Source organism: Canis lupus, chromosome 30 (genome assembly GCF_048164855.1).
Source record: "Canis lupus baileyi chromosome 30, mCanLup2.hap1, whole genome shotgun sequence".
NCBI classification, from domain to species: Eukaryota; Metazoa; Chordata; class Mammalia; order Carnivora; family Canidae; genus Canis; species Canis lupus.
The window spans coordinates 36,171,189-36,197,576 of record NC_132867.1 but is presented as its reverse complement, the minus strand read 5'-3'; the positions used below and the strand labels follow the sequence as shown (position 1 = coordinate 36,197,576).

Sequence of the window (26,388 nt, the reverse complement as noted above, 5' to 3'; positions counted from 1 at the left end):
ACAAAGCAAGACAAGAGAAAGACCAGAGAAACCACCACCCACCACAGTTCTGGTGTCAGCCTGTCCAAAGCAGGGCCAGATCTACACACAGGAGAGGGAGCTAGATTGGGTTGTAAATTGCCGCAATCAATAATGGAGAAAAACAAGATTACACAAGCAAATGACACCCAGTCGGGATAATTCAGTTTGCCAATTCTGCTGGCTAATAAGACTCCATTACAGTTGGATGCGTGGGGGAGAATCCAACCTCATCCCTATAAAAGAATCAATCAATCCTAGAAGGCACCTTCTTCATCAGCTTTGGAGTACTGACCTCCCCAGAGGCAGAAGGACCTAAGGCTTGGAAACCCCCCTTGGCACTCACCCAACGCCCCCCACCCTGAGGCCTTGGCTTCATCTGAAATAATAAAATAGATTTTTAAGTGAGATTCCAGACAGGCTGAACACAGCCCCTGACAGGGCTCTTGGAAACTCAGAGGAGCTACAACGTGTGGCTGGAAAGCACAGCTTGCCTGATTTTCAGGTGCCACTGAGACTCCTCTTATTTACACCAGTGACAATCACTGCCTGAGATCTCTCAGGAATAAATGAATTCAGTTAAACCAATTGCTCTCGTCTCTGGCTTTGGTCAAATCCCATGCCATGCTAACACAAGTTGGTACCATTCAGAAAGAGCTCTTGCACCATTCAGAAAGAGCTGCACCCCACAGCACTCTGGCCAGTTTCAAGTTAGGAGAGTTTTCAATGTTCAAAGGAAAAAAAAATAGGTTATTATTCTCTCTTGACTGACTTACTTAGTCTGATGTCTTGTAAGAAATAAATCTTGTGAAATCCTTGCATTGGTAGAAACGTATATAGTCAAAATTAGCAGGCACATCCAGAGCATCTTTACAGATTAAATAGAATACTCTTTAGGCAACAACAGTCAGAGTGAGTTGTTCTTTTAAGGCTCCAGGGCTGTTTCCACCAAATTCCTGCATCTTGCATACTTACTCAGGGATTCCTCAGGGATTGCTGAGTCCACTTGTTCTTTGTTTATCGTATCTCTAACACAATGACTAGATCCAGTAAGCACTATGGAGCATAAAAATCACGTATTACACATCCTAATAGCTTCTCTCTACAGAATATGTGACTCAGAAGTAAGCGCAAGTGAGATCACAACCTCTCAGGGAAAATCAGCAACAAATACGAGCTCATGGGCTGTGTGCAGGGTTGGCAGGGTTGATTTGTAGATAAACCCTGGATGCAAATTCAGACAAACACCTCTGCACACAAAAGACATTTTTAGAAAACCGACAGCATTCTTGAGGGCTGAAGTGCTGTGTAATTAGAATACATAAAAAGATCTTGGAAGTAAGAGGTCTCGACCAATCCTCTCTCTGGAATGGTGGGGTCATCTTGGAGGTAGAAATGCTGTGTCTTATGAGAGGAAAACTACTTTACGAAGTAGCAAAAGACTAGCCAGATATGAAACTGTCCTTACAAAATTATTAGCCAATGGTATTTATTGCTCTTAAAAACCTTTAGCTGCCTATCGATTTATCCCTGGGGAAAGAAAAGATGGCATAAAAGAGTGGAGCTTACAGACACAGAAGCAAATTGTGGAAAAGCTTTGGAAACATGGGAACAAGTAGTGTTTGCCATGACCCTAAGAAAAAAAGAGAGGGTGCAGAGGGGAGCGTGGTGAGGTGATCCCTGGGATAACAACACAGAGCAAGTTAAAAAATCAAAGGATGGGATCCAGTGGGCAATTATCCAAACCCTGACAAAGTCAACTTGGAAGGCAAGTCGGGTTACGCATGACAAAGGTCACAGTCCCTTTGTTTGTCTCCGATGCGCATCCAGGTGGGGTGGGATGGAGCAGCAGCGGTGATGCCGGGTGCTGTGGCCAGGGCAGACAGAACCAAGCAGCGGGGTGGGCTTCCGAGGGACACCGCGAAGACCCGGCGGGGGCGCAGCCCCTCTCCCCCACCCCTCCCCGGCCATGCGCCCCGGCCATGCGCCCCGGTGCGCGCTCCAGCTCCCGCGCGCAGGCTGACTCCTTGACTGCAGCCCAGAGGGCCACCGAGACAAGACCCTCCTCTTTCTCCTGCTCTCCTAAGTCCCGAGCTTCGGCTCTTTGCTGCTGTCCAGGCTCTTCTCCAGGAATAACTCACTTAGTGACAGAGAAGGAAAGGTGGGAACCGGAGGCTAAATCCAAAAGGTCCCCCCAGCCTGGAGCGCCCCCCACGTTTGCAGCTTCGTTTTGGAGCGCTGGGGACTGGCTCCCGTGGCTTCCTCGCGGGCTGGGGTTTGGGGAGGGGTCAGGGTGGAGTGTCCCTCCCCCCTCCCCCCTCCCCCCTCCCCCCTCCCCCGCCGCTCCGGAACGCGCTGTGTGGCCGCTTCTCTCCAGCGCGCGGCGCTGCGCTCGCTCTTATCCGCGGAGCGGCGCCGGTTCGTGCGCGGCCAGCGGGACTCAGCCCGTCCGCTGGAATCGAGGAGCATTCATTGAATCTGCGGCTTTCATGACGTCTCCCTGCGTGGCCCATCACTTTTCTCCCAGCCGGGATTTTATTTTATTTTATTTTTTCCTCCACTCCTGCCGTTTCCGAACCCTTCCCTCCGCCGGGTCTGCCGCCCGCATCCCTGCCCGACGCACACCCCTCCGCCCCTCCTTTGACCCCGCGCCCAGCCCGCCTCTCCGCTCGCGGCCAGAGGGAGCCAGTTTGCAGACGGCCGCACCTGGCCGGAGAGGTTGGGCGGGTGGAGGGGTGGGGATCCGCGGGAACCGGGAAGCCAGACCCAGAGCTGGATGCACCGCCAGGAGAATGGAGCCTCCTAACAGCCTCTCGGGGCTGATGTGAAATTGGACCATCTGATTCCAGTTTTTCTTTCCTTTTCTTTTTCCTTTTTTTTTTTCTCTCTTTTTTAAAAAAAAATTTTCTCCCCTCACCATCCATCGTGTAGTGAATTATTAAATCTTGCTCCGTTCCAAGAGAGGAGATCATGATTGAGTGAAACCACCCTGTCCGCAGCAAGGTAAGCGGTGCGCTGAGTTGCTCGAAGGCGAGAAGCTGGCATCAATCTGGGCAAAACGTTCCGTGCCCTCGGGTCCCCACCTCCCCCTCCCCAGTCTCCGCCGCCGCTGCATGCTCCACGCTGATGAGAAACATGATGCCCAAGTCTGGGGAAAGGCGAGGGAGAAGCCGGTTACATAACAGAAGGGAAATCTGTTTCATACGGTTTTCATTAGCAACTGAAAACTCGCAAGGGGGGCGGGGAGAGGAGGGGTCTGCATGCCCTGGGCTCAGAGAAACCCAGTCAGTTATTGCAGACATCATTTCAACAGACGTTGGCAAAGAAGAAATGCACTGATCTAACTGGCAGGGGCGGCTTGTGGTGTAGTCATTTACAGTTGGGAAAAGCCCATTGTCTTTATGGAAAGCTGTATCCTTGTTCTTCTTTGCATAGAGGAGAGTGACAGAGACCGAGACAGGGAGCAAGAGAAGGAGGAAAAGGAAAAAGTGAGCGGTGGGGAGAAACAGGCAGAAAATGGGAAACAATGACTCCTAACTGTTATCTATCAGTAAAACCAGGGATGTGATATGATGGCTACAAATAGTGAATAGGAAGCTCTCCCTAGAAGTAAACTGAATTGTTTTGTAATTGGAAGGAAAAAAGAAACCCTTCAGATAAAATGAGATGTTTCTGGCATTTAGGGGGTTGGATGAATCCCGACTTGCTTCCTCCTGGGTATATTTTCATTTGCATCAAGACATTAAGCTTGGATTAGTTTTTAACAGAATTAACATTAGTATTCCCCAAACCCAATAAAACCTTGAGTCGATCCACAGGTATATCTCTTGTACCAGCCTCAATATGGAGAAACTCTTAAGGAGGAAACGTGTTAATAGAAAAAGCCCCAGAAATGGGGTGAGGTTAATGGAGAAACAAAATACCAGAATTTTCCAAAGAATCCCGCCTCCACTCCCAAAAAAGGAAGAGAGAGAGAGAGAGAGAGAGAGAGAAGGGGGGGGGAACTCAAGTGTTTGGGAGTTGGAGATTGATTATGTGTTTAGAGTGTCTTCTGCTTGCTTTTATCCAAAGTCTGATGGTACTGGGGAGCCCCCACCATATAGGGTGAAATGCCACATCCCTACTAGCTCCTCACCCTGCTTACCTTTCTTACGCTGAAAAGCAGAAGGGGATGCCCAGGAGCTGAATAGAAAGAAAAAGGGTCTTGCTATAGTCAGGGTACAGCTAACTAAGCTTCGCCCATTTTGCCTGGAGAAAGAAAAAGCTGAGTCTCCATGGCGACCCAGGTGGGAGGGGAGAAGGCAGCTCCAGTTACCAAAAAAAAAAAAAAAAAGAAAAGAAAAAAAAGAAAAAAAAAACCCACGTTGGACAAAACTTTCCCAGTTTCAGGTAAAGAAACAAGCCAGCCAGGTATCCTGTGGAAGGTCCCATGGTATCAGCTCTGCCCAAGTTCCTGCCGACAACCCACAAGGGGGCTTCTTGAACTGGCCAGCAACCACCCAAACCTCCCAAAGTTGCCCAGAGGCCACTGAGATGGTTAAGGCAGCAGGTTCTGGATTCAGCACCAAGGCCAGAGCACAGGCGCCAGGTTCCCACCTCCCAGTTGGCGGCCCCTGCTGATGCTGTTAAGCTCCTTTGGTGACAGAAGCGATCACTTTCTATAAAGGAGCGATTCCCCTGCCCGTGCAGAATCTGGATATCTGATTATCCACGGAATTGCGTGGGACAGAGAAGCTTGCAAATCATCCATTTCACGCATGGCGGTGCATCAGAGTAACTATTCAAAATCAAGAACACTGAAACAGCAAAAGATTCAAGCTGAACTGAGAATGGAGAATGATCCTGTCCTCAGTGGAGCAGAGGGGCAAGGCGCACGCCTGCACAGACACACAGACACACACACAGGACCAGTCTCTGATGAGAGTTGCCTAGTTTCAGCCACGTCCCTTTGGTTTCAAAAGTATCCATTCATTTCTTACCCTCTCACTGTCCTCTACACTTTTTGTCAGGTTTAGATGACAGAAAGACTGTGAGAGCACGCTGTCAGTAAGACACTGGTTAACTAAATCCTGTTAGGGGTCCTGAGATCCTAGAGGGTAGAGAAATAAAATACTCTTAGTCCAGACCTGACAGACTTTTCTAAAAAAAGAGCTGGTGAGCTCCAGGAAAGGGAGGAGAGTGTGCTCGTGAGATGAGAAGCAGTAACTGTGTCTTTAAGCCAGCATGTGGGCAGGGTAGCTACATTTCCAAGGTTGTAGGGCATAGGAAACAGAGAGAGGGAGTTACTTCTCTTAATAGAAACAAGGAAGAAACTGTGCAAGAGGGGAGGATTTATTATCACTCGAGCTCCATTTCAGCACTCACTGAGAGAAAACAGGTAAGTCTCTCTTGCCATAATGCCTTCACCTGGGGCAAAGCTGGTCTCTATGCTGCTGCCCCCATCTCTGGCCATAGATCCTCACACCCCCCAATAATGGTTTAGGAAAAATAGTAGAGGAAGATGGCAGTCATATTTCTAATAGACCGCTTTTCCGAGTCACATCCAGGGGTTGCAAGGCACAGTTTGAATTGCAGAGCCCAAAGTTTGACAATTGGTTAGAGGTAGTGATAATGCCTTTACAATACGCTGAGCTGCTTTTGAGGATGCCCTTAGGTGTGTTCAGTATTGAGCTGGTTCTGGTTTGTTGTCTATGAAGGTAAATGAGATGAATCCTGATTTTCTTTGCTGGACTTTCCAACTGTGGGCATGCCACTGCTTTCTAAAGATGATAATGCGTGCACTTAGGACTTGGTTAAAGCAATGCGTTTATACCTTCCGGTTTTTGTTTTTTGTTTATCGTGATCTCTACTGAAGGCAGAAGCAATCTATTCCAAACCTGATCAAAAGATGAGATGTTACACTAATTTCTTCCATTTCGATTCTTGATGGGTGTTGATAAGTTTATCCATGGTTTAATTCGTAAAAGAGTTGCTACCTAAAGTAGAGAGAAGTGGTTAGTGGAGCACTGTTAGGACTTAAAGCAACTGTACCGTGGCTTTGCTCCATCTGATATTATCAGCAGAAAAGATGTAGAAATTAGTTATGAAGATACAGCCATACAAGAATATAGATCATTTTACTTAAAAGATCATTTATAAAGTAATGTATTTGTGAGTTCTAAAGCTCAATTTGTCTCATGAATTTAAAACAAAAGATGGGAATGTAAATGACCTAGATATAGGAAATTGTTCAATCAATTATCTTAATTCTGATAGAATCTGTGTTCATATATTTGGTGCTAATTTATCCAACTAGGACTTGCTTTCTTCCTGGGTGGCTAATTGGTGGGCAAAACATCATTATGCCCTGATGGCAGTCAATGGCATATTCTGAAATAATTGGTCTACCCATTTCAAGTAAGATTTGTTAAGAAGACTTAAAATGTATCCCTGAGAACTTGGAGCTTTTTAATAATATTTTTAAAAATAATTTTAACATCTTACCCTGGTGTTTCCTAAACATCAGCAAATAATATATATTAACTTTGATGACCTGGGTCTTTATTTAATACATAGGCTGTTTCCTTTGAATATGTAGAAATGTTTTAATTCACTCTCAAATCACCCCTCCCATCTTTTTACAAACTATCTCTGCTTTACAGAATAAAAGAAAATAAGACATCAGAAGAGCTATTTAATAAGCAATAGAAAAAATTTATTGGCAATTGAAAATAAATAATATACCCTTCTCGAAGCATAACTCCATTCACTGATTTTCATAGGTCGAAAGTGTTGCTTTTCTCGAGGGTTAAATCTTGATTATGTGAATCTTCATGAAAATAAGATAAAGCCTCTTTATCAAAATGGGCAAGTAGGTAAGGTGAAGCTCTTTTTCAATAATTCTTCCTTAAACAAATGATATATAAGCAATATGCAGATTAACAAGGTAAAGAAACCAGAGAGAATCAGAACAAGGGGAAGGAAGCTACGGAAAAAGGTTAGCATTTAAGGCTACTATATTTTTACTAGCATTAAAGTAATGGCACTTTTGAAAGCAAGGGTTTTGTTTGTTTGTTTTTTAACTCATTGTATCAAGACTTCAAGGTTTATGGAACTGAGATGTCTAAATGTAACAACTTTGGATTTATACCTTATTGAGATAGCATTTATTGTTTCTTTCCTTTATTTTCAAGTGTCATTTTAAATATCAAGAGAGAAATGATTCACTCTGAATTTTTTCAGAATTATTAAATTTGGTAATATCAATTAAAGGGAAATTGGTAATTAAGTCGAAAAATCATCAAGACACTTGTTTAAATTAAGGTTTTTCTTTCTAGCTGTAGTTTGAGTGTGTAGGGAGATTTAAAAAAATAAAATGCAGTCATTTGAGATGATACATTTTAAAATGTATTCTAAATAATTAGTTCTAGAAATAATTAGGATCCTATGTAAAGAAGAGATCATCATAATTGTAGTTAGTGTTCTAATGGTATTCTGACTCGCCTCTGACAAAGTACAAGGATATACACATACTAGATGTTATTTTACTAGCACTTATTGATAACACACAGTTATTTCCCTCAAATAAAGGAGAATGTCATCTTTTTTTTAAATTTAAGGTATAATTGAAGTACAATATTATATTAGGTTCAGGCATACAACATAGTTCCTTGACATTTGTATGCATCGTGCAGTGGTCACCACAGTAAGTCCAGTTACAGTGTTATTGACTATATTCCTTATGCTGTATGTTACACAACCATGACTTCTTTACTTTATAAGTGGAAGTGTGTATTTCTTAATCCCTTTCACCCAGTTCATTCCAACCAACCACCCCCACCTCCTGCAACCACCAATCTGTTCTCTGTATCTATGCGACAGGGTTTTGTTGGTTTTATTTCTTAGATTCCACATATAAGTGAAATCACATGGTATTTGTCTTTCTCTGTCTAATTTTGCTTAGCATAATACACTGAAGATCCATCCATGTTGTTGCAAATGATAAGATTTCATTCTTTTTTATGGCTAAGTAGTATTCCATCGTATTCATTCACCACATCTTCTGTATTCATTCATTTACCAGTGGGCACTTAGGTTGTTTCCATATCTCTGCTGTAGTCAATAATGCTGCAGTGAACGAAAGGGTGCATATGTCTTTTCAAATTAGAGCTTTTGATTTTTCAAATAGATATCCAGTAGTGGAAGTGCTGGATCTCTCTTTTTTTAAAGATTTTATTTATTTATTTATTCATTTGAGAGACACAGAGAGAAGGCAGAACGTAAGCAGAGGGAGAAGCAGGCTCCTCACAGGGAGCCCAATGTAGAACTCGATGCTGCAACTCCAGGATCACGCCCTGAGCCGAAGGCAGAGGCTCAACCACTGAGCCACCCAGGCATCACTGGAATTGCTGGATCTTATGGTAGTTCTATTTTTCCTTCTTTGAGGAACCTCTGTACTACTTTCCACAGTGGCTGCACCAATTTGCGATCCTACAACAAAGCACAAGAGTTCTCTTTTTTCCACATCCTTACCAACACTAATTATTTCTTGTCTTATTGATTCCAGACATCTTGGCTGGCACGAAGTGATATTTCATTGTGGTTTCGATTTGCATTTCCCTGATGATTAGTGATACTGACCCCTTCTTCATGCACATGTTGGCCATCTGTATGTCTTCTTTGGAAAAAAGACTATTCGGATCCTCTGCTAATTTTTTAATCAGATGGTTTTTTAGTATTAAGCTATATAAGTTTTCAAATATATTTTGGTTGTTAGCCTCTTATTGGATAGGTGACTTTCAAATATCTTCTCCCATTCAGTAGGTTGCCTTTTCATTTTGCTGAAGGTTTCCTTCACTGTGCATAAGCTTTTTAATTTGATACAGTCCCATTGTTTGTTTCTGCTTTTATTTTTCCTTACTTTTGGAGACAGATCCAAAAAATATTGCTTAGACCAGTGTCAAGAAACTTTGGCCTATGTTTTCTAGGAGTTTTATGGTTTCAGGTCTTAAATTCAAGTTTCTAATTCAATTTGAATTGATTTTTATATGTGTTATAAGATAGTGGTCCAATTTTGTTCTTTTACATATAGCTGTTCAGTTTTCCCAACACCTTATTGAAGAGACTATCCATTTCCCATTGTATATTCTTGCCTCTTTTGTTATAAATTGGCCACATACATATGGGCTTATTTCTAGGCTCTCTATTCTGTTCTATTGATCTATATGTCTATTTTTATGCCAATACCAGACTATTTTGATTAGTATAGATTTGTAGAATAATTTGAAATCAGGAAGGATGACACCTCCAGCTTTGTTCTTTTTTCCCTAGATCATTGTAACTATTTGAGGTCTTTCGTGCTTTCATACAAATTTTAGAATTATTTGTTCTAGTTCTGTGAAAAATGTCATTAGAATTTTGGTTGGAATTGCATTGAATCTGTAGGTTACTTTGGGTAGTATGAACATTTTGACAATATGAATTCTTCTAATTCATGAGCATGGAATATCTTTGCACGTATTTATTCCTTTTTAATTTCTTTCAACAATGTCTTACAGTTTTCAGTGTACAAGTCTTTCATCTTGTTGATTAAGTTTATTCCCAAGGATTTTATTAAGTTGAAGCACATTTCCTCTATACTCACTTTGTTGAGATTTTTTATCATAGGTAGTTGTTGAGTTTCATCAAATGGTTTTTTCTGCATCTATTAAGATGATCATATGACTTTATCCTTCATTTTGCAGATGTGGTATATCACATTGATCAATTTGCAGGTGTTGAACCATTGTTGTATCCCTGGAATAAATCCCACTTGATCTTGGTGTATGATCCTTTTGATGTATTGTTGAGTTTGGTTTGCTAATTTTTTAAGGATTTTTCTTATACATTCATCAGGGATATTGGCCTATAATTTTCTTTTTTTTGTAGTGTTCTTCTCTGGTTTAGGTATCAGGGTAACACTGGCCTTGTAAAATGATTTTTTGGAAGAGTTTGAGGATAGGTATTAAATCTTATTTGAATGTTTGGTAGAGTTCACTAGTGAAATTGGTCTTGCATTTGTGTTTGTTGGGAGGTTTTTAAGTATTGATTTACTCTCCTTACAGTAAGTAGTCTCTTCAGATTTTCTATTTCTTCACAATTTAGTCTTGGAAGATTATAAGTTTCTAAAAGTGTCATCATTTCTTCCAGGTTTTTCAATTTGTTGATGTATAATTGTTTCTAGTAGTCTCTTATGATCCTTAGCATTTCTGCGGTGTATGTTATAACTTCTCTTATATTTCTGACTTTATTTATTTGAGCCCTCTCTTTCTTTCTTGGTGAATCTATCTAGAGATTTGTCAGTTTGTGTTTTCAAAGAACCAGCTCGTAGTTTCACTGATTTTTTTAAATTATCTTTTTAGTTTCAATTCCATTTATTTCCATTCTAATCGTTATTATTTCCTCCCTTTTACAAACTTTAGGCTTTTTTTGTTCATCTTTTTCTAGTTTCTGTGGAAGGAAATTTAAATTGTTTATTTGAGATTTCTCTTGTTTCTTGAGATAGGCCTATATTGCTATGAATTTACCTCTTAGAATTGCCGCCACTACATCTCATAGATTTTTGTATGTCATATTTCTATTTCCATTTGCTTCCAGGTATTTTTGGATTTCTCCTTTGGCATCTTCTGTGACCCAGTAGTTGTTAAATAACATGTTGTTTAACCTTTATGTATTTATAATATTTTTCAGCTTTCTTCTTGTAATTGATTTTTAGTTTCATATTATTGTGGTTGGAAAAAAATACTTGCTATTATTTCAGTCTTCTTGTATTTATTAAGACTTATTTTGGGGACCTAATATGTGATCTAGTCTGGAGAATGTTCCATGAACACTTGTGGAGAAAGTATTCTGTTGTTTTTGGATGGAATTGCTCTTGTCTATATCTATTAAGTCCATTTGGTCTGATGGGCCATTTAAGATCAATGTTTTCTGATTTATTTTCTGTCTAGATGAATTATATATACATTGATATAAGTGGAATGTTAAAATTGCCTACTATGGTATTGCTGTCAATTTCTACCTTTAGGTTGGTTAATATTTGCTTTATTTGTTTTTATGCTCCTAAGTTGAGTGCATGTATATATTTATAAGTGCTATATCTTCTTGCTGAATTGACTTGTTTCATTACGCAGTGCCTCTCTTTGTCTTTTATGTCTTTGTCTGATATAAGTACAGCTATACCAGCTTTCTTTTCATTTCCATTTTTATGAAATACCTTTCTTCATCTCTTTGTTTTCAGTCAGTTTGTGTCCTTATTTCAGAAGTGAATTTCTTAGAGGTAGCATATAGATATCTTTTTTTAATCCCTTCAACAATCACTTTATGTCTTTTGATTGGAGAATTTAGTTCATTCATATTTAAAGTAATTATTGACAGGTGTGTACTTACTGCAATTTTTGTCCATTGTTTTCTGGTTGTGTTTGTAGTTCCCTTCTGTTTCTTTTTTCTCTTTCTGTCTTCCTTCATAGTTTGATGACTTTCTTTTTTTTAAAAGATTTTTAGAATTTATTTATTCATTGGAGACACAGAGAGAGAGGCAGAGACATAGACAGAGAGTGAAACAGGCTCCCTGTGGAGATCCTGATGTGGGACTTGATCTCAGGACCCCAGGATCGTGCCCTGAAACATAGGCAGATGCTCAACCACCGAGCCACCCAGGCATCCCAATTTGATGACTTTCTTTATCATTATGCTTGGATTCATTTCTCATTTTCTTTTGTATGTTTACTGTAAGTTTTTGGTTTGTGGTTACCATGAAGTTCACATATGTCATACTATATATGAAACAGTCTATTTTAAGTTGATAGTAATTTAAATTTGAACACAATCCAGAACTCTACATTTTTATTTCCTGTCTTTGTTTTGTTTTTGATGTCACTTTTATATCTTTTTACTTTATGTATCCCTTAAACTTTATTGTAGTCTTAGTTAACTTCACCACTTTTGTCTTTTAACCTTCTTGGTACCTTCATAAGTGATTAATCCACTACCTTTACTATATATTTAATTTTTCCAGTGAGATTTTTACTTTCATATATTTTCTTATTATTAGTGCCATTTCTTTTCAACTTAAAGAAATCTCTTTTTTTTAAAAAAAGATTTTATTTATTTATTTGAGAAAGAGCACCTACATGAGAGAGAAAGAGAGAGAGCACGCACACTAGCAATTTGGGGGAGGGCCAGAGGAAGAAGGAGAAGCAGGTTCCCCGCTAAGCAGGGATTAGGGGGCTCAATCCCAGTACCTGAGATCATGACCTGAGCCAAAGGCAGCCACTTAACCAACTGAGCCACCCAGGCACCCAAGAAATATCTTTAATATTTCTTATAAAGCTGCTTTACTAGTGATGAACTTCTTTAATGTTTGCTTATTTAGTAAACTCTATATCTGTCCTTCAAATCTGAATAACATTGATATTTCTGTTTCCTCATTTTGCTTGACTATGTTTGTTTCTATATATTAGGCCAAAAAGTTATCTCTCTCAGGTTTGAAGGAGAGACCTTGTATAGGTGATAAATCTTGTTCAACCTTGTCCTAGCTCTTGGGTGTTTCTTGAAACTTTGTGATTGTCTAAAGTGCCTGAGTTATTATTGATATGCCCCTATTGCTGAGGCTGTGCCAAGACTCGTCAGTGTTCTGAGGGGAGGAATCTGTTTAACATCTACTTAAGGATGATTGAAAGCCAGATCCTCAGATAGTGGTTTTTGCAATATGCAAATATATACAGTCTTGTGGGGCTGCAAGCAAGATCTGGAGGTCTCCCCTGGGCAACAGTGGCAAAAATTGGGCCTGCAGACAAGTGTATAAGCTTCTTTCCAGGAAGTCTCTTTAAGCTATAGGTAGGTCAAGGGGGTGCATAAGGGTGGTGTCTCCCTACTTTTATTCCGTGGGTGTACCTCTTTAGCTTCTTGATGTGTAGGAAACCTGAAGCCTGTCCCTCAGACTGAAGCTCCAGGCTTCAGTAAATAGGCTCTTTTCACAGGAGGACTGAGGTTATATTTGTCTGCTGTCTGTGCAGTGTCCTGGGGTGGTGGCCTGCCAAGAGTTATCTACTTATTACAGTCCTGTGGAGCTCTGGAATGCCAATTCTTTTAGCCACCAGAGCCAGGCAATCAAGGAGTGTCCCCTGTATGGGCTGAATGTGTCTTCTGGCTTTAGCAAGGGCATTGGAGATTGTACTGGACAGAGCAAGCTCAATGGCTTCAGAAAGGTAGTGGGAAAATGTCTTGTCTACACATGACTGTGGGCTTCAGTAGTGCAGTAAGAAAATGCCTTGTCTGGGTGCACACATCACCTTTAGGCTAGGAGTAGGAGAATGCTATGACCACCAGTGCTGCCACTCCCAGCCAGGGAGCAGGTGAGTGCTGTTATTGCTCACTATCCAATCTCAGGAAGCAACACAGGGGCTCACCCTGCCCTTCCAAACAAGCTAATTGGAGGGCGCCATGTCTAAGGTCACTTGCCTGTACTGACAGGGTAGGTAGCGTGTGCAATAATGGTGTCTACCAGCACCTTCATTTCCTGTGAACGTCTCAACTGTGCCCTGCCTGCCCTTCTAGCAGATGCCTCCAGATAAGCATATGAATCTCCCTCACACATATCTAGGTGCTTTTCAAACTACTGCTTTTTTGCTGGGTCTGGGTGATTGAGACCATACTCTAGCCCTCCATGTGGGGAATCTCAGTTTCCTTATAGCACTTTGGGACTTGCAGACATCAGCTCAACCCAGACATTCTGAAGGCTCGTCTTTTGGGTACAGATCCCAGAGGCCAGGGTACCTGATGTGAGGCACCATCTTCTCACTCAAAAAGAAGCACCTGTATTGCTGCACCAGGGGTGGGGTTTCTTTCAAGACTGTGTTTCTGCTTCTTTTCGCATCTTAATGTGGTTCTTTTATTCTTTGTTGTGGAGAGACGTTCACCTAGTTTCAGATTTTTTTCAAAGGGAAATGATTCAGGGGCGCCTGGGTGGCTCAGTCCTTTAAGCATCCTGATCTAGGGTCCTGTGATCCAGCCTCTCATTGGGCTCCCTGCTCCATGGGGAGCCTGTTTCTCCCTCTGCCTCTTCCTTTCTCTCTCTCTCTCTCTCTCTCTCTCTCTCTGTCTGTCTCTGCGTTTCATGAATAAATGAATAAATTTTTTTTTAAAAAAAGAGAAATGGTCCATAAGTAGCTGTAGATTTGGTGTATCCATAGGAAGAAGTGCATTCACAATTTTTACATGCTGCCATCTAAGACCCTATGCTCTAAGGACAATGTCATCTTAAAAAGAATATTAAGTATTCCCTAAACTGTCTGTAGCCTTGATCTAACCATACCTGCTAATCAATTGTAGATATTTATGTATTTATTACTGCACTGAATAGTTATTCAAGCAAACCTTGAGAGAATGATTTTGCATCATGTTAAGTGACCATTCAAATCTTTATCTTTTCCAGGTGCATTAAGGCCATCAATCAACTTTTCTAATTACAATGTATGAAGTTAACCCCACATTTTAAACAAACAGCTCTTTAATTCATGTCTTTATAGATTTATCTATCACAGTAAGCCCCTAAACTCCTTCAGTCTCATATTTCACATTTTCTCTCTATAGCTGTGCTTAGAACCAGAGACCATACAGTATTGGTGGTTCTTTTAGTGAATAGATTTTGATTGATATTTATCACCAGTCATATTCCTAGTCATAGAGACATGACTTCTAGTGTGAACACTTTACGAAATTAACCAGCAAGTGAATCTATGGATAAAGATGCATATCCTTGCCAACAATTGTTTTGTGGCACTAAAACTGAACATATTATATGCAATGTGAGAGACAAATCTATAAATAAAGTTTGAATCCTGATGCTGTTGCAGTTTCCTCTTTAAATTTATAGGCATCCACTTTCTTCCTACCTAGGATGAAACTGATTTTTTTTTTGATGATGCTTAAATTTTCCTCATATCATCCAACAGGAATGTGTGTGAATGTGACATTGTGCTTGGGAGGTGTTATTCAGTGATGAAGAGCACAGGCTCTGGCATCTAACTAACTGCATTTGCATTAAGCTCTAGGTATTAGTCAGCTTTTACTAGCTTTGGTGCAGTAACAGCAATCTCAACATCTCAGTGGCTTACAAAACAAAGGTTTATTTCTCCATCAAGCTACATACCTTCGCTGTACAGCTATGGCTATGCACTCCTGTATCTTCTTCATTCTGGGATCCAAGCTGAGGGACCAGTCTGATCTGGGGCATTCCATGCTCATGTCAGAGGTAAATGAGAGTGCCAAATTAAGCAATGACTCTTAAAAAATCCTGCTGAGGGATGGCCCAAGTTATCTACTCACAGTCCGTGAACCAAAAACAACTCACATATCACACCAATGCCAATGGCCAATGAGATGGAGAGGCATATTTCTCCTACACTGACGCCCCTACATATAGCAGCAGGTGCAGACATATAATCTTCTTATGAAGAGGGAAGCCAATAATTGGGGACAATTATATAATCCATTACACTAATTATGTGACTGTGATCCACTTTAAGCTCTTGGTTTGCCTATCTATAAAATGAAAATAATAGTGTCTACCCCAGAGATGTTATGAGGATTAATGTGATAATGTAAAGTTCCTAGAATAATGTCCAACACAAAGTATGCACTTTATAAATAATAGATGCTGTTATTCATTTGCTATAATATGTCATTAAATGTGGTCCTCGGTGAGGCCATGTAGACTGTATTAATTAGATAGCTATTGTAATAGAAAATCCCTAAATCTCAGCAGCTTAGCAAAATAGAAGGTTATTTCTCATTCTTGTAAACCTAATTGGCTAATGCCATACAGGGACCATACACAGGCAATTTTTAATGATCCAGGCCTGTAAGTAATGTCACTTCTGCCCATATTCTGTGGCCTCACCTAGCTGCAATGGTAGCTGGATCATAGTTCAGCTCCATGCCCAAGAGGAAAGTACACTGGTAGGTTAAGCATACCATAGTCTTCGGATATATATCCAATGCTAAACATGCCCATTTGACTGTTTTAATGCCAAAGTCTGGGATCAAAGAAATACAGCTAGTGTGGGTCAGGGCAAATAATTTGTCCCAATGGTGAAAAGATCCCTGGTAAAAACAGCATTTTGTTGAGCTCTTGAATCATCCTTCAGTGGTGTATTTTTCAAAGTAAATTGGTTGGGATCTTTGACTTTGGAGTGGGTGTATTTAATGCTTACAAAGAAGATGTAAATCCATATTGTTTGACTTCTGATAGCTGAGCCATTAAAGTAGACACAAAGAAGAAGAATTGACTTCATAACCCTTGCTTGGAAGCAAGTTTCTAATCCTGACAGTTACACCCACATCGTGTCTAAGAATGCTCAAGAATTAGATGCTGTCTTCCAATCTCTCAAACTTGCTGTTGACTAGCTATTTTCGTTTTGTCTTGAATTCCGTAAACATCTATAGGTTAGACACAAGCTCTAAGTTTAGGGTGGATTAATCTAACAATAGTTTGTGTTTTCCTCCAAATAGACCATGTAATTTATAAGTAGTCTTTGAGAACTCCAGCCTGCCTCAAGGACAGCAGGTACCCTTGGAAACTAAAATCTACACCTTTAAAAAAAAAAAAAATCTACACCTTTTCACTGGGAGATACCAGCTTTAATGCTAAGCTCGCAATCTAGAAAAGATAAATATCAGGAAGAGATGTATGGGAAAACTTTGAAGAAAAAGCCAGAAGAAATACAGTAGTGACCCGCGATGCTTCAAGCTGTCCTCATTTCCCTGCCCTCCAGCATGTGTGACAGAGCCATAGCCCATTCGCGGAGGGCCTTTAGTCACCAACCTAAAATAGTGAATATCCCTAATGTGTGCTAACCCTTCCATGGGGCAGCAACACTGGATTAGAGAACTCTTGAACACTTTCAGTATCTTGTTATTCTAAAGTGAATAATGTCTTAGAGTAGAGCTTCTGATTAATGACGAGAGTGTTTTCCAGGAGAAGGTTTATTTCACTACTATCTCTTTTCATTTCAACTTAAAAGGGATATAACCCAACTCAGTCACATTCAGAAAGAAGTAATCAGGATGATAGGCAAGTCCAAACTGTGTAAAGTAAAAAACAGATGAAGCAATTGGGGATTACTTCCCCTAGAAAACACTTGGGAGTGGGGAGGCAAGAGAGTAGTTTTTAGGTATCCTGGTATTTTAATATAAAGGAGGGTTTAGAAAGGTTCTATTATTTATCTAATAAATGCAACTGAGACCCAGTAGTGGGAGCTACAAAGTGACATGTAAGGAAGAATCTTTTGTAGTCAGAATGGGAAGAGGCTATATGATCTGTCCTCTCCATTGGCACAGCTCTAAATTCCTCTCACTGGAAGGCATAAAGAAGCTGGGGGAGCCAAGAAATGGCATTGGAGTGCATGTGTTTTGAAGTCTCTGCAACACAAAGTGCTTGCAGTTCTCCTGATGGCAGTAACCATGTCAGTCAACATGTCACACTGGACCTCAGTAGTCTACAAGGCCATGGCTTTATTATTGGAGAACTCCCATTTCTCTATGAAAGAAATGAGTCCTATTTCACCGAGTGACACTTTGGTCCATACATGAAATTGTGGTCAGTGAGAGCAAGCCTGGAGCATGGTGACCACATGACTGAACTACAGGTTTGTTGAATTCCCACCCATGGGAAAGACTTACCTTCTGTTTTATGTTTTTCATACAACTCTACCTTCAGTCAATCAACAGGGAATGAAATAACTCTTTGGAGGTTTCTCACAGTGCTCCAAATTTATTTGTAAATAGCGTCATGTTCTTTTCAGAGTTGGGACCTGTGACACATCAGCCAGAGTACATTTCAGATTCGTGGACATCTCATGTGCCATATATGATGCTAGTAAGATAGAATTCCTGCTCTTAAAAAATCCAGTTTCAGTAATAGCAAAGAAGGGATGGCTTTCTTCCCTTTTGGCTATATCCTGAAGTCTCACCAGGCAATACCCTAAATATATACTCACCACCTTGAGTTTTCATCAACCCTCCTGGTGTGTCCAGGCCCACCACAGGGAAACATCTAAAGACAGAGGACACAAATGAGGAGGCAAATACAGAGCCTATTATAGGTACGCTGTCATAAAAGGGATTCCTTCATTGAGGAAGCTGAATTAGGTGTTCCCCTTTCTTATCGGCGGCTAAGGAGTGTTCAGCCCCAAACCAGCACCACTCCTGTCTCCTCACTGACCACGAGTGAGTTCAGGCACAGAGAAGCATCAGAGTCAGTTGACAGAAGTCATTTTAGGCCAGTGGTTCCCAAAGTGTGTCCCTGAACCAGCAAAAGCAGCTGTGTCACCAGGGAAACTAGTTACAAATGCATGTTCTCAAGCCCACCCCAGAACCCTGTGAATTTGAAACTCTGGGGATGGGGCCAACCACCTGAACTCTGGGGATGGGGCCAACCACCTGAATATCACTTCCAGGGATTCTGATGCACAGTAAAGTTTGAGAACCACTGCCTTAGGTTTTCTTCAAATTTGCTTCAAGGAGGAATCTTAGAAATTTTCTTCAAATCTGCTCTTCTTACAGGCTTCTTCCCACAGTGAAAAACAAGAGCTTGCTCTTTAGAAAGCCTTGCACAGCTGGAGATGATGGCATGCTTGCCCTTATCTTCCACCCTGTGAGCAGACCTAACCTGGACTCAAAGCCTAGAGGAAAAGACAAAAACAATAGGCTTTTGTTCCAACAGATAAAATATGCACAATCACACTAAGTGGCAAAGATTATGGGCACAAAGCAAGAGCTTCTCTGTTGCTCTCATTGTATAAATAAACTGCTTAGTCTTCTGGAATTCCAGTTAATCCATGCAGAAGTTTTCTAGTACTTATTGTAAATTAATAGTCTCATCTATTATCCTTTGAATAAAAGACGCTATCAGTGAATAAGAATGGTGTACCCTCAAGAAAAGACATGACAAAAAATTGAATAGAGGGATTATCATAGCAAACCTCCATGCAGTCAAGTGAAGAATAATTAGAGTTATATAACATCCACTCTTATTTAACACATCTCTTGACCATCTGCATATTTCTAGAAGTTGACCTTTCATGGCTACACCCTATATGGTCATGGCTCCTTGCACCAGTCAGTCAACAAATCTTTAATGAGTGGACTGAGGGGAAAAGGGGAAAAAAATGTCTTTAAAAAAAAAAGAAAGTCCTAAGTTCAACCCACAGATATGAATATCAATGAGACAGTGGCCAAAACAAGGAAGCATAGCATTAAACAAGAAAGTGCTGGACTTTAAGTAGAGGCTATTGTCAGTAGAGAATCATCCAAGGATATGGTGGAAGAAGTAAGAGTTTTGATGGGGATATCGGAAAGCTACTTTCCAGAAAAGGATTACATGTGCATCTAAGGAGTATTGGCAGTGAGGGTTCATCAGGCAGAGGTACAGTCCACCACACAGGGAGGAAATAAAAAGCCATGCTTTGGCAAAGAATTTGAGGTTGTAGATCATTAAGAGTTAACTGCTTTGATTAGGGGTTAGGGATGGGCAGAGGATACACACTAGATTTTAATCTGGCAGCTATGGGCAAAATGGACTTGGGTGGAAACACTAGGATCAGGACACAGCTGGACACTGACAAAAAGGGAAGAAGACCAGAACACGCTCAGAGTGGTAAACTGGCAATAGGAACATCATCTTACTTTAGTGTCTTTGGTGATACCGAATCACATCATTCATGAGCTGAGAGACCAGGCCGATGATGGACTCAGCCCAAAGGAAGCTCTAACATCACACTCCATGAACAAAAGAGATCACGTATGGCCACAGTCCAGGTGCAGAGTGTGGAGGCCATTCTAGGGAATAACTAACACGGTTGGGAAGGAGGCTGGGTGAGCACTGCAGCAGTGAGTTAGTGGAGGTGAGAGCTGCCACTTGTGTCACCTTCATGTGCAAGCAATGAAATGCTGTAGCATTTAAGAACATGTCCCTGGGGGTTTGTCCTTCCTGAGGCACTATGGGGGACAAGTACACCCAAAGCCACGAATGGGATGTTTGTTAATCCTGAAGGTAAAAGGACCATTTTATTTTGTGATATGGGACAGAGAAGGGACAGACTCCTTTCTCATTTGCAAAATTAGGGTTGCTTGATATTCATCTGATTCTTTCACAATTATGTATGTCAAACTACAACCTTTTCTTTGCTCAAGGAGTAAAATTCACTTAAACCTTTGTGGAAGTTACTGGGGATTTAGCCTGGCTCTGAACAGCAGGAATGGGGGCTAAGGAAATGTGAAGTCTTAGGTAAGTTTTCTCAGTACCTGTCACTAACCTGGAGCCCCCATTGAGCTACTACCAAAGAGAAAATATAAAATGGGCTTTCTATGGACCCGCCTTAGTCTAGGAATAACATGGATGGCATGGCCCATTTTGGCACCCTATGAGATATGGGTGAGATCCAGAACTGCAAAATGAATGAAGATCATTTTTATGAGACCTCAAAATAATAAAAGTGATAAGCTAAAATTCTTTTCTCTCAATGAATTTTATTTTTCAGGGAACTAGTTTATTTGGTGTGCACCATTGAGTTAACATGCTTGATTCTCTGTTCCCATTGTGTGCCTAAGTGAAGTTTATGTTAAATTAGCAGTGCTGAATTGCTGTGAAACTTGGTTTTCATGGGGAAAAACAAAAAGGTTATATTGGGCACCAGATAATAATGGTTATTATGTGGGGTTCCCAGATGAGAAAGTACATCTCTCCTAACGATTCCTGGTTATAAATAATCACCAAAACAATACCAAAGTCCTCCATAATAGCCCACCCATAAAGTGTATAAAACCTGGATTTTACAGCAGCTGATAGAGAAGATGACAAATATAGTGATTATAGTGACCCATAGAACTAGTCCGGAATAGGAAAATTTAGCTAAAATCCACCAATCATTTTCAAATAAACTTCCAATATTTGTTACTCAGTTAATAAGATTTTCTTAAAATAAGCTATTATTAAACTATTCTCGACCTGTTTTGATTACCCCCAACCAATTCAAAGTAGATTTTCCTTTTACTGTAGAAGAAATATGGAGAAGTTCTTAGCACTGAGGATGGACCCTAGGTATCCTTGTGAGAAATTGTAAGCTTCATTTGACTGCTCAAGCTCTTGTAGCTCTTGTAATATGCAGTTATTGTTCTAGTTCATTTCTTTAGTTATGTAAGGAATCTGGACTCAAGTTACTTCTTTTTTTTTAAGATTTTATTTATTTATTCATGAGAGACACACACAGAGAGAGAGAGAGAGAGAGAGGCAGAGACACAGATAGAGGGAGAAGCAGGCTTCATACAGAGAGCCTCACATGGGACTCGATCCCTGGTCTCCAGGATCACGCCCTGGGCTGAAGGCGGCACTAAACCACTGAGCCATGGGGCTGCCCAAGTCACTTCTTTTCTTAAGTTTCTAGATGAGCTGTTGGTATTGCTAGAATAAAGTGACCCTAGATAGGTGGAGGGTGGTAAATAGAACACACACTTAGATGACAAGCCCTGCACACTCATCCTGGCTTCTTCCCATGTCCAGTTCCAGACACAAGAGACCTGCCCCGTATTGCTGACCACAAAACAGATCAATGCACTCTCTGTGTTTATAGCATTGCTGAGATTTTATAAATAACCAGTTACACGAGAAAAGACAAGAAAATCCCTCTGAATTGACAAAGAAAGGGAAAATGTTGAGAAGGGCCTTATAAGTACAAGAGAAGGATCTCAATGATGGGAAGGAGAATGGACAGTTGTTTCTAGTAAGAAAAGAGAGGAAAGAGCCCTCGGGTATGTGCCCAAATCACACCCTGAAATTACTTTTATAGGAAGGGAGTGTAATTTCTTTGCTGTCATCTCAGAGAAATCAAAAGGATAAACCAAGTGGCTTCTTGAGTTAAATGTCCAGGTCACTAAATCTGGGGTGCCATCAAAATTCAAAGTCATGCCCTCACAGCTGTGGCACTGTTCCATGGGCTAGACTTCGACATCACTGCACCCTCTCTGGGTTGCTCCTCAAAAGTTTGCATGGAAAAGCCCTTCAATATATGATGTTTGAATAATATTTTTATAATGCTTCCATGTTCTGATTCCAAGGGAGCTGTTGGACACTATTAAAATTATTAAAAATAGTTTTCTTTGGAAAACAAACACAGGTTACATTATTTTGTGTAGTCAAATTGTAGCCATCTCTAAAAATTCAGCAAGAACCCACTGGAACAAGAAATAAAATGCCCAGATTCTGTATATGGAGGTCAGAGGGGACCCATAAGAGGGAAAGGGCTTTTTTCTTATCTTAGAAACCTTTGCCAGTGAAAACATCTATTTTAAATGTCACCCAAATTCATTTTTTGAATGAAGGAGGAAAAAGAATGAATGTATGTTTGAGATGGGACAAGGTGAGTAACATGCACTTCTCTGAGTCATATAATACTTGGAGCCCAGTCATTTCCAGGTAACTCGTTTCTGACATGTCTGTATTGATATTTTTCTTTGGGATTGCTTTGAAGATCTTCAAAACCTAAGCCCCCGTGATGTTCTCCACAACCACATTTCCTTCCAAGAAACCTGAGAGAATGGAGTTACCTTTGAGTCATGCAGTTCTGTAGAATGAGCTTTAAACAGACACTGAGCTCTATTAGTTGAGTTATTTAACTTCTTTCTAAATTAGGTTCCCAGCTATAAAATAGGGATGATTCCAAGAGAAATGCAATACATTAGTAAGCTCTTTTCCCTATCCCTTGCTTCTAAGAGGATATGGAAAATTATAATAAGCGACTTAATGATTTTACACTTTCCTAAATGCCAAGTATACACGAAGGCAGGTGCTACTTAAAGCTTCATTTGTAAGCCTTTCAAGGAGAACTAACTTTATGGGTAGAATGATGCCCCTGCAACACCAAGGGCTCCCATATCAGAAAGAATGACCTGTGTCCAGCATGGCTCACTCATCAACATAGGGAGGTGAGCTCATGGTTTAGAAAGATCTTTCACAGCTACATTTGAAATCCTAGAAATCCCAGGTTAAAATTCTGTTTAATCCTGGGTTGAAGAGATAATCAGATAATTCAATTAAAACCAGAAGACCCCTGGGGCACCTGGATGGCTCAGTCAGTTAAGCATCCGACTCTTGATTTTGGCTCAGGTCATCATCTCAGGGTCCTGGATGAAGCCCTGATTTGCATTGGGCTCTGCATAGTCTGACTTGCAGTGCATAGTCTGCTTGGAAGTCTGTTTCTCCCTCTACCCCTCCCCTCACCCCTGCTCGAGCTCTCTCTCTCTCTCTCTCTCTCTCTCTCAAATAAATAAATTAAATTAAATGTAAAAAAAAACAGAATACACCATTCCTGAAGTATATTCAGTCATTAAAGTTTTACAGCAAAGTCAGTACTGCATCTTGTGAACACAAATGATTTTCAGAATGTGTCTAGGCTGATGCAGATGAATGGGGAGGGCTCTCCGCATGTTTGCCAATCGAGTCATGCAGTTACACGTGTGGTTTCGGTGAAAGTGGCACCGTTCGGATCCACCCTGGGGGAAACTTCCACATGTGTGGGGAAAATACAGTGTGTCTTGGGTTGGCCTGACTTCTAGAAACCAATCTTCTCTTTCTCTGAAAATTTAAACTTGCCAATTTTAACTCTCTCTCTCTCTCTTTTTTTAAACATTTCTACAAAACAAGAAATGCTTACTGCTATTTCAGAAAGTAAACAAATGCTGCCAGGAAAGAAACCTGTGCCCATACAACTGTACTAAAGACAATCACAGCCATCAGTTTATCTTACCTGGGAGGTTCTCGTTTATTTGCTGCACAAGTAAGCTATGTACAATGTTGAAAAGTGTGAGAATTCAAGTAAGTTTAAAAAAGAAAAAAAGAAGGCAGGACATGAAGCAGAAAGTTAAGGAAGGAAGGAGGGAGGGAGGGAGAAAGGAAAGGGAACAGCACATACAGTAAATATATGGGCTTATTTATGGTGTTTAACTAAAATTGGATCATCTTCCACACTGTTCTGTTGCCTGCCTTCCTAAGTGATAATACATCCTTAACTTCTTTCCGAGCCGGTAACTGGAGGTGTTGGTAGGTTTAGTTTGACTTCGTTGCCTTCTGCTCTGAGCCTCACTCTCTGTCCCTCAGCCACCTTGCTGCTGACATCCCTGGCTGCTCCTGGATGTAGTAGGTACTCGCTACATCCAGGCCTCCCACTCCCTATTTCTATTGTCCAGGATATTCTTCCCCCAAACCTCCCTTTGTTCCACTGAATCCTTATGGAATTGGCACCTTGTCAGGGAGGGCTTGCATTTCCACTCCGTGTATCTGTGACCACGCAGATCCTCCACCCTGCTCCGCCATACACTTCTTCCCTGATCTAATTTCCTGCATAGTATTTGCTACCTTCTGATATGCTGCATAAATTAGATGTTGATTTCAGTGCTTTTCTGTCTCCTGTAATAGAATGTAAGCTCCCTGGGAGTACCATTTTTGTCTGTTTTGTTCACTGGTTGTATTAGTCAGAGTTCTCTAGAGAAACAGAATATTTATATTTATATAATATATATATGTACATATATAAAATACATATACATAAAAGAGATTTGTTAAGAGGAATTGGCTCATGCAGTTATGAAGGCTGAGAAGTCCCGTGATGTGCTGGTGGCAATCTGGAGACCCAGGAAAGTATGTTCTGTAACTCAATCCAGGGTCTGAGACCCAGGGGAGCTGATGATATAAATCCTGGACCGGAGGCAAGAGAAAATGAGATGACATGTCCCAGCTCAACAGTGAGGCAAGAAAAAGGGAGCAAATTCCTCCTTCCTCTGCCATTTGTTCTGTTCAGGCTTTCAAAGGATTGGAAGATGCCCCCCCCCACACACACTGGAGGAGAGGGGCAACCAACCTATTTAGCTGAGTCCACTGATTGAAATGCTACCCTCATTCCAAAACACCCTCACAGATACAGCCAGAAAGGTCTAATCTGGGTACCCTGTGGCGCAGTCAAGTTGACAGATAAAATTAACTGTCGCATTGCAAATGTTGCACAGCACCTAGGAGGTTCTCGGTATTGTTGAATAAATATAGAGTATCATCATCATCGTCATGGCTGTATTGTAATTCTGAAACTTATTTACTGTGTAGTTAGTATATCCTTTATTTTGGACAGTTGGGTTGTTTTCCTTTTTTGTTGCTGTCAACACTGCTATTATAAACATCCTACACACACTGTATCTTTGTGCACACCATATCAGAATATCTCATTAGTATAAAGTATATAAATGTAATTGCTGGGTAAAGACAGTTTTTTAAGGCTTTTGTTATAGTTCACCTAATTGCTGTCCAGAAGACTGCACCTATTTACATCCTACCAGCGCCTAAGAGAAGGGCCATCTCTAATCCTCTGATTCATTGACCACGTGAACAACCTAAGTGGACGCAATGATGTTCAAAGAAACTGGACCAGGGTCTTTTCAGCTGCAAGAACCCGTGCCCACTTGAGCCACTCAGCTACACAGACCAGCCCAGCTATAAAGAAGGAATTAGTTTCAGACATTGGGCAAAAATGTTCCCGTGGTGGAACCCATATGTTACCAGTTTTCAGAAATCATGCCCCACTCATTAACCCGATTGATTCTCACAAGAACCCAGTAAGGAATGGCACATGCTGGTGTCTCATTGAGTAGATGGTCAACCAAAGCCAAGTTCACACGGGTAGGTCATGCAGGATAACCAGAATTTGTGATTGGAGTTTGGAGTCCCAACATCTGGCCTTGAACTCTTCTTTGAAATTCTTTCCAGGGACAGCTGGGTGGCTCAGTGGTTGAGCACCTGCCTTCAGCCTAGGGCGTGATCCTGGAGTTCCAGGATCGAGTCCCACATCGGGCTCCCTGCATGGAGCCTGCTTCTCCCTCTGCCTACGTCTCTGCCTCTCTCTCTCTCTCATGAATAAATTTTAAAAATCTTTAAAAAAAAAAAAAAAAGAAATTCTTTCCAAATTCTTCCAGACTTTATTAAGGTCCACTCGCCAATCAATATTCATGCTGGCTGCCAATGTCCAAAATGTGTTCTTTAGAGGAGGTCTTTAGAGGGTCATCAAAACTGCAGTGGTGTAGCAGCTTCTTGAAGTACTATTACAATGTTTGAACTTGCGGGCTGGAGAGAGAGGAGATTGGGGAGAGCCAGAGAGGAGAGGATGAAAGGGAGAAAGAAGAGAAGGAGAGCGAGTGAGAAAACAATCCAGTGAAGGGCAGTTTCCTTAACAATAGCTTTTGTAGTATCCTTGGCCATATTTCAGGGCCAAACCAGTTTTTCCCTCTGAATTCACAAACTATTATTAGTTTCAC

General features: G+C 40.9%; 1 protein-coding gene across 2 annotated transcripts in view; it reads left to right on the top strand.

The window, feature by feature from the left end:
- The first annotated feature begins 2,415 nt into the window (after positions 1 to 2,415).
- KCNJ6 (potassium inwardly rectifying channel subfamily J member 6) overlaps positions 2,416 to 26,388 on the top strand; it is a 270,328-nt gene continuing 246,355 nt past the window's right edge. Inside the window, exon 1 of one of the 2 annotated variants that reach the window (XM_072806963.1) lies at positions 2,416 to 3,021. Coding sequence is in view for 1 of the 2 variants with exons in the window: in XM_072806962.1 (XP_072663063.1) it covers positions 5,210 to 5,395 (186 nt within the window). In the remaining variant the exon portion in view is untranslated. Of the gene's footprint in view, positions 3,022 to 5,195; positions 5,396 to 26,388 lie in introns of those variants that run through there. The other variant, XM_072806962.1, reaches the window with a different exon arrangement.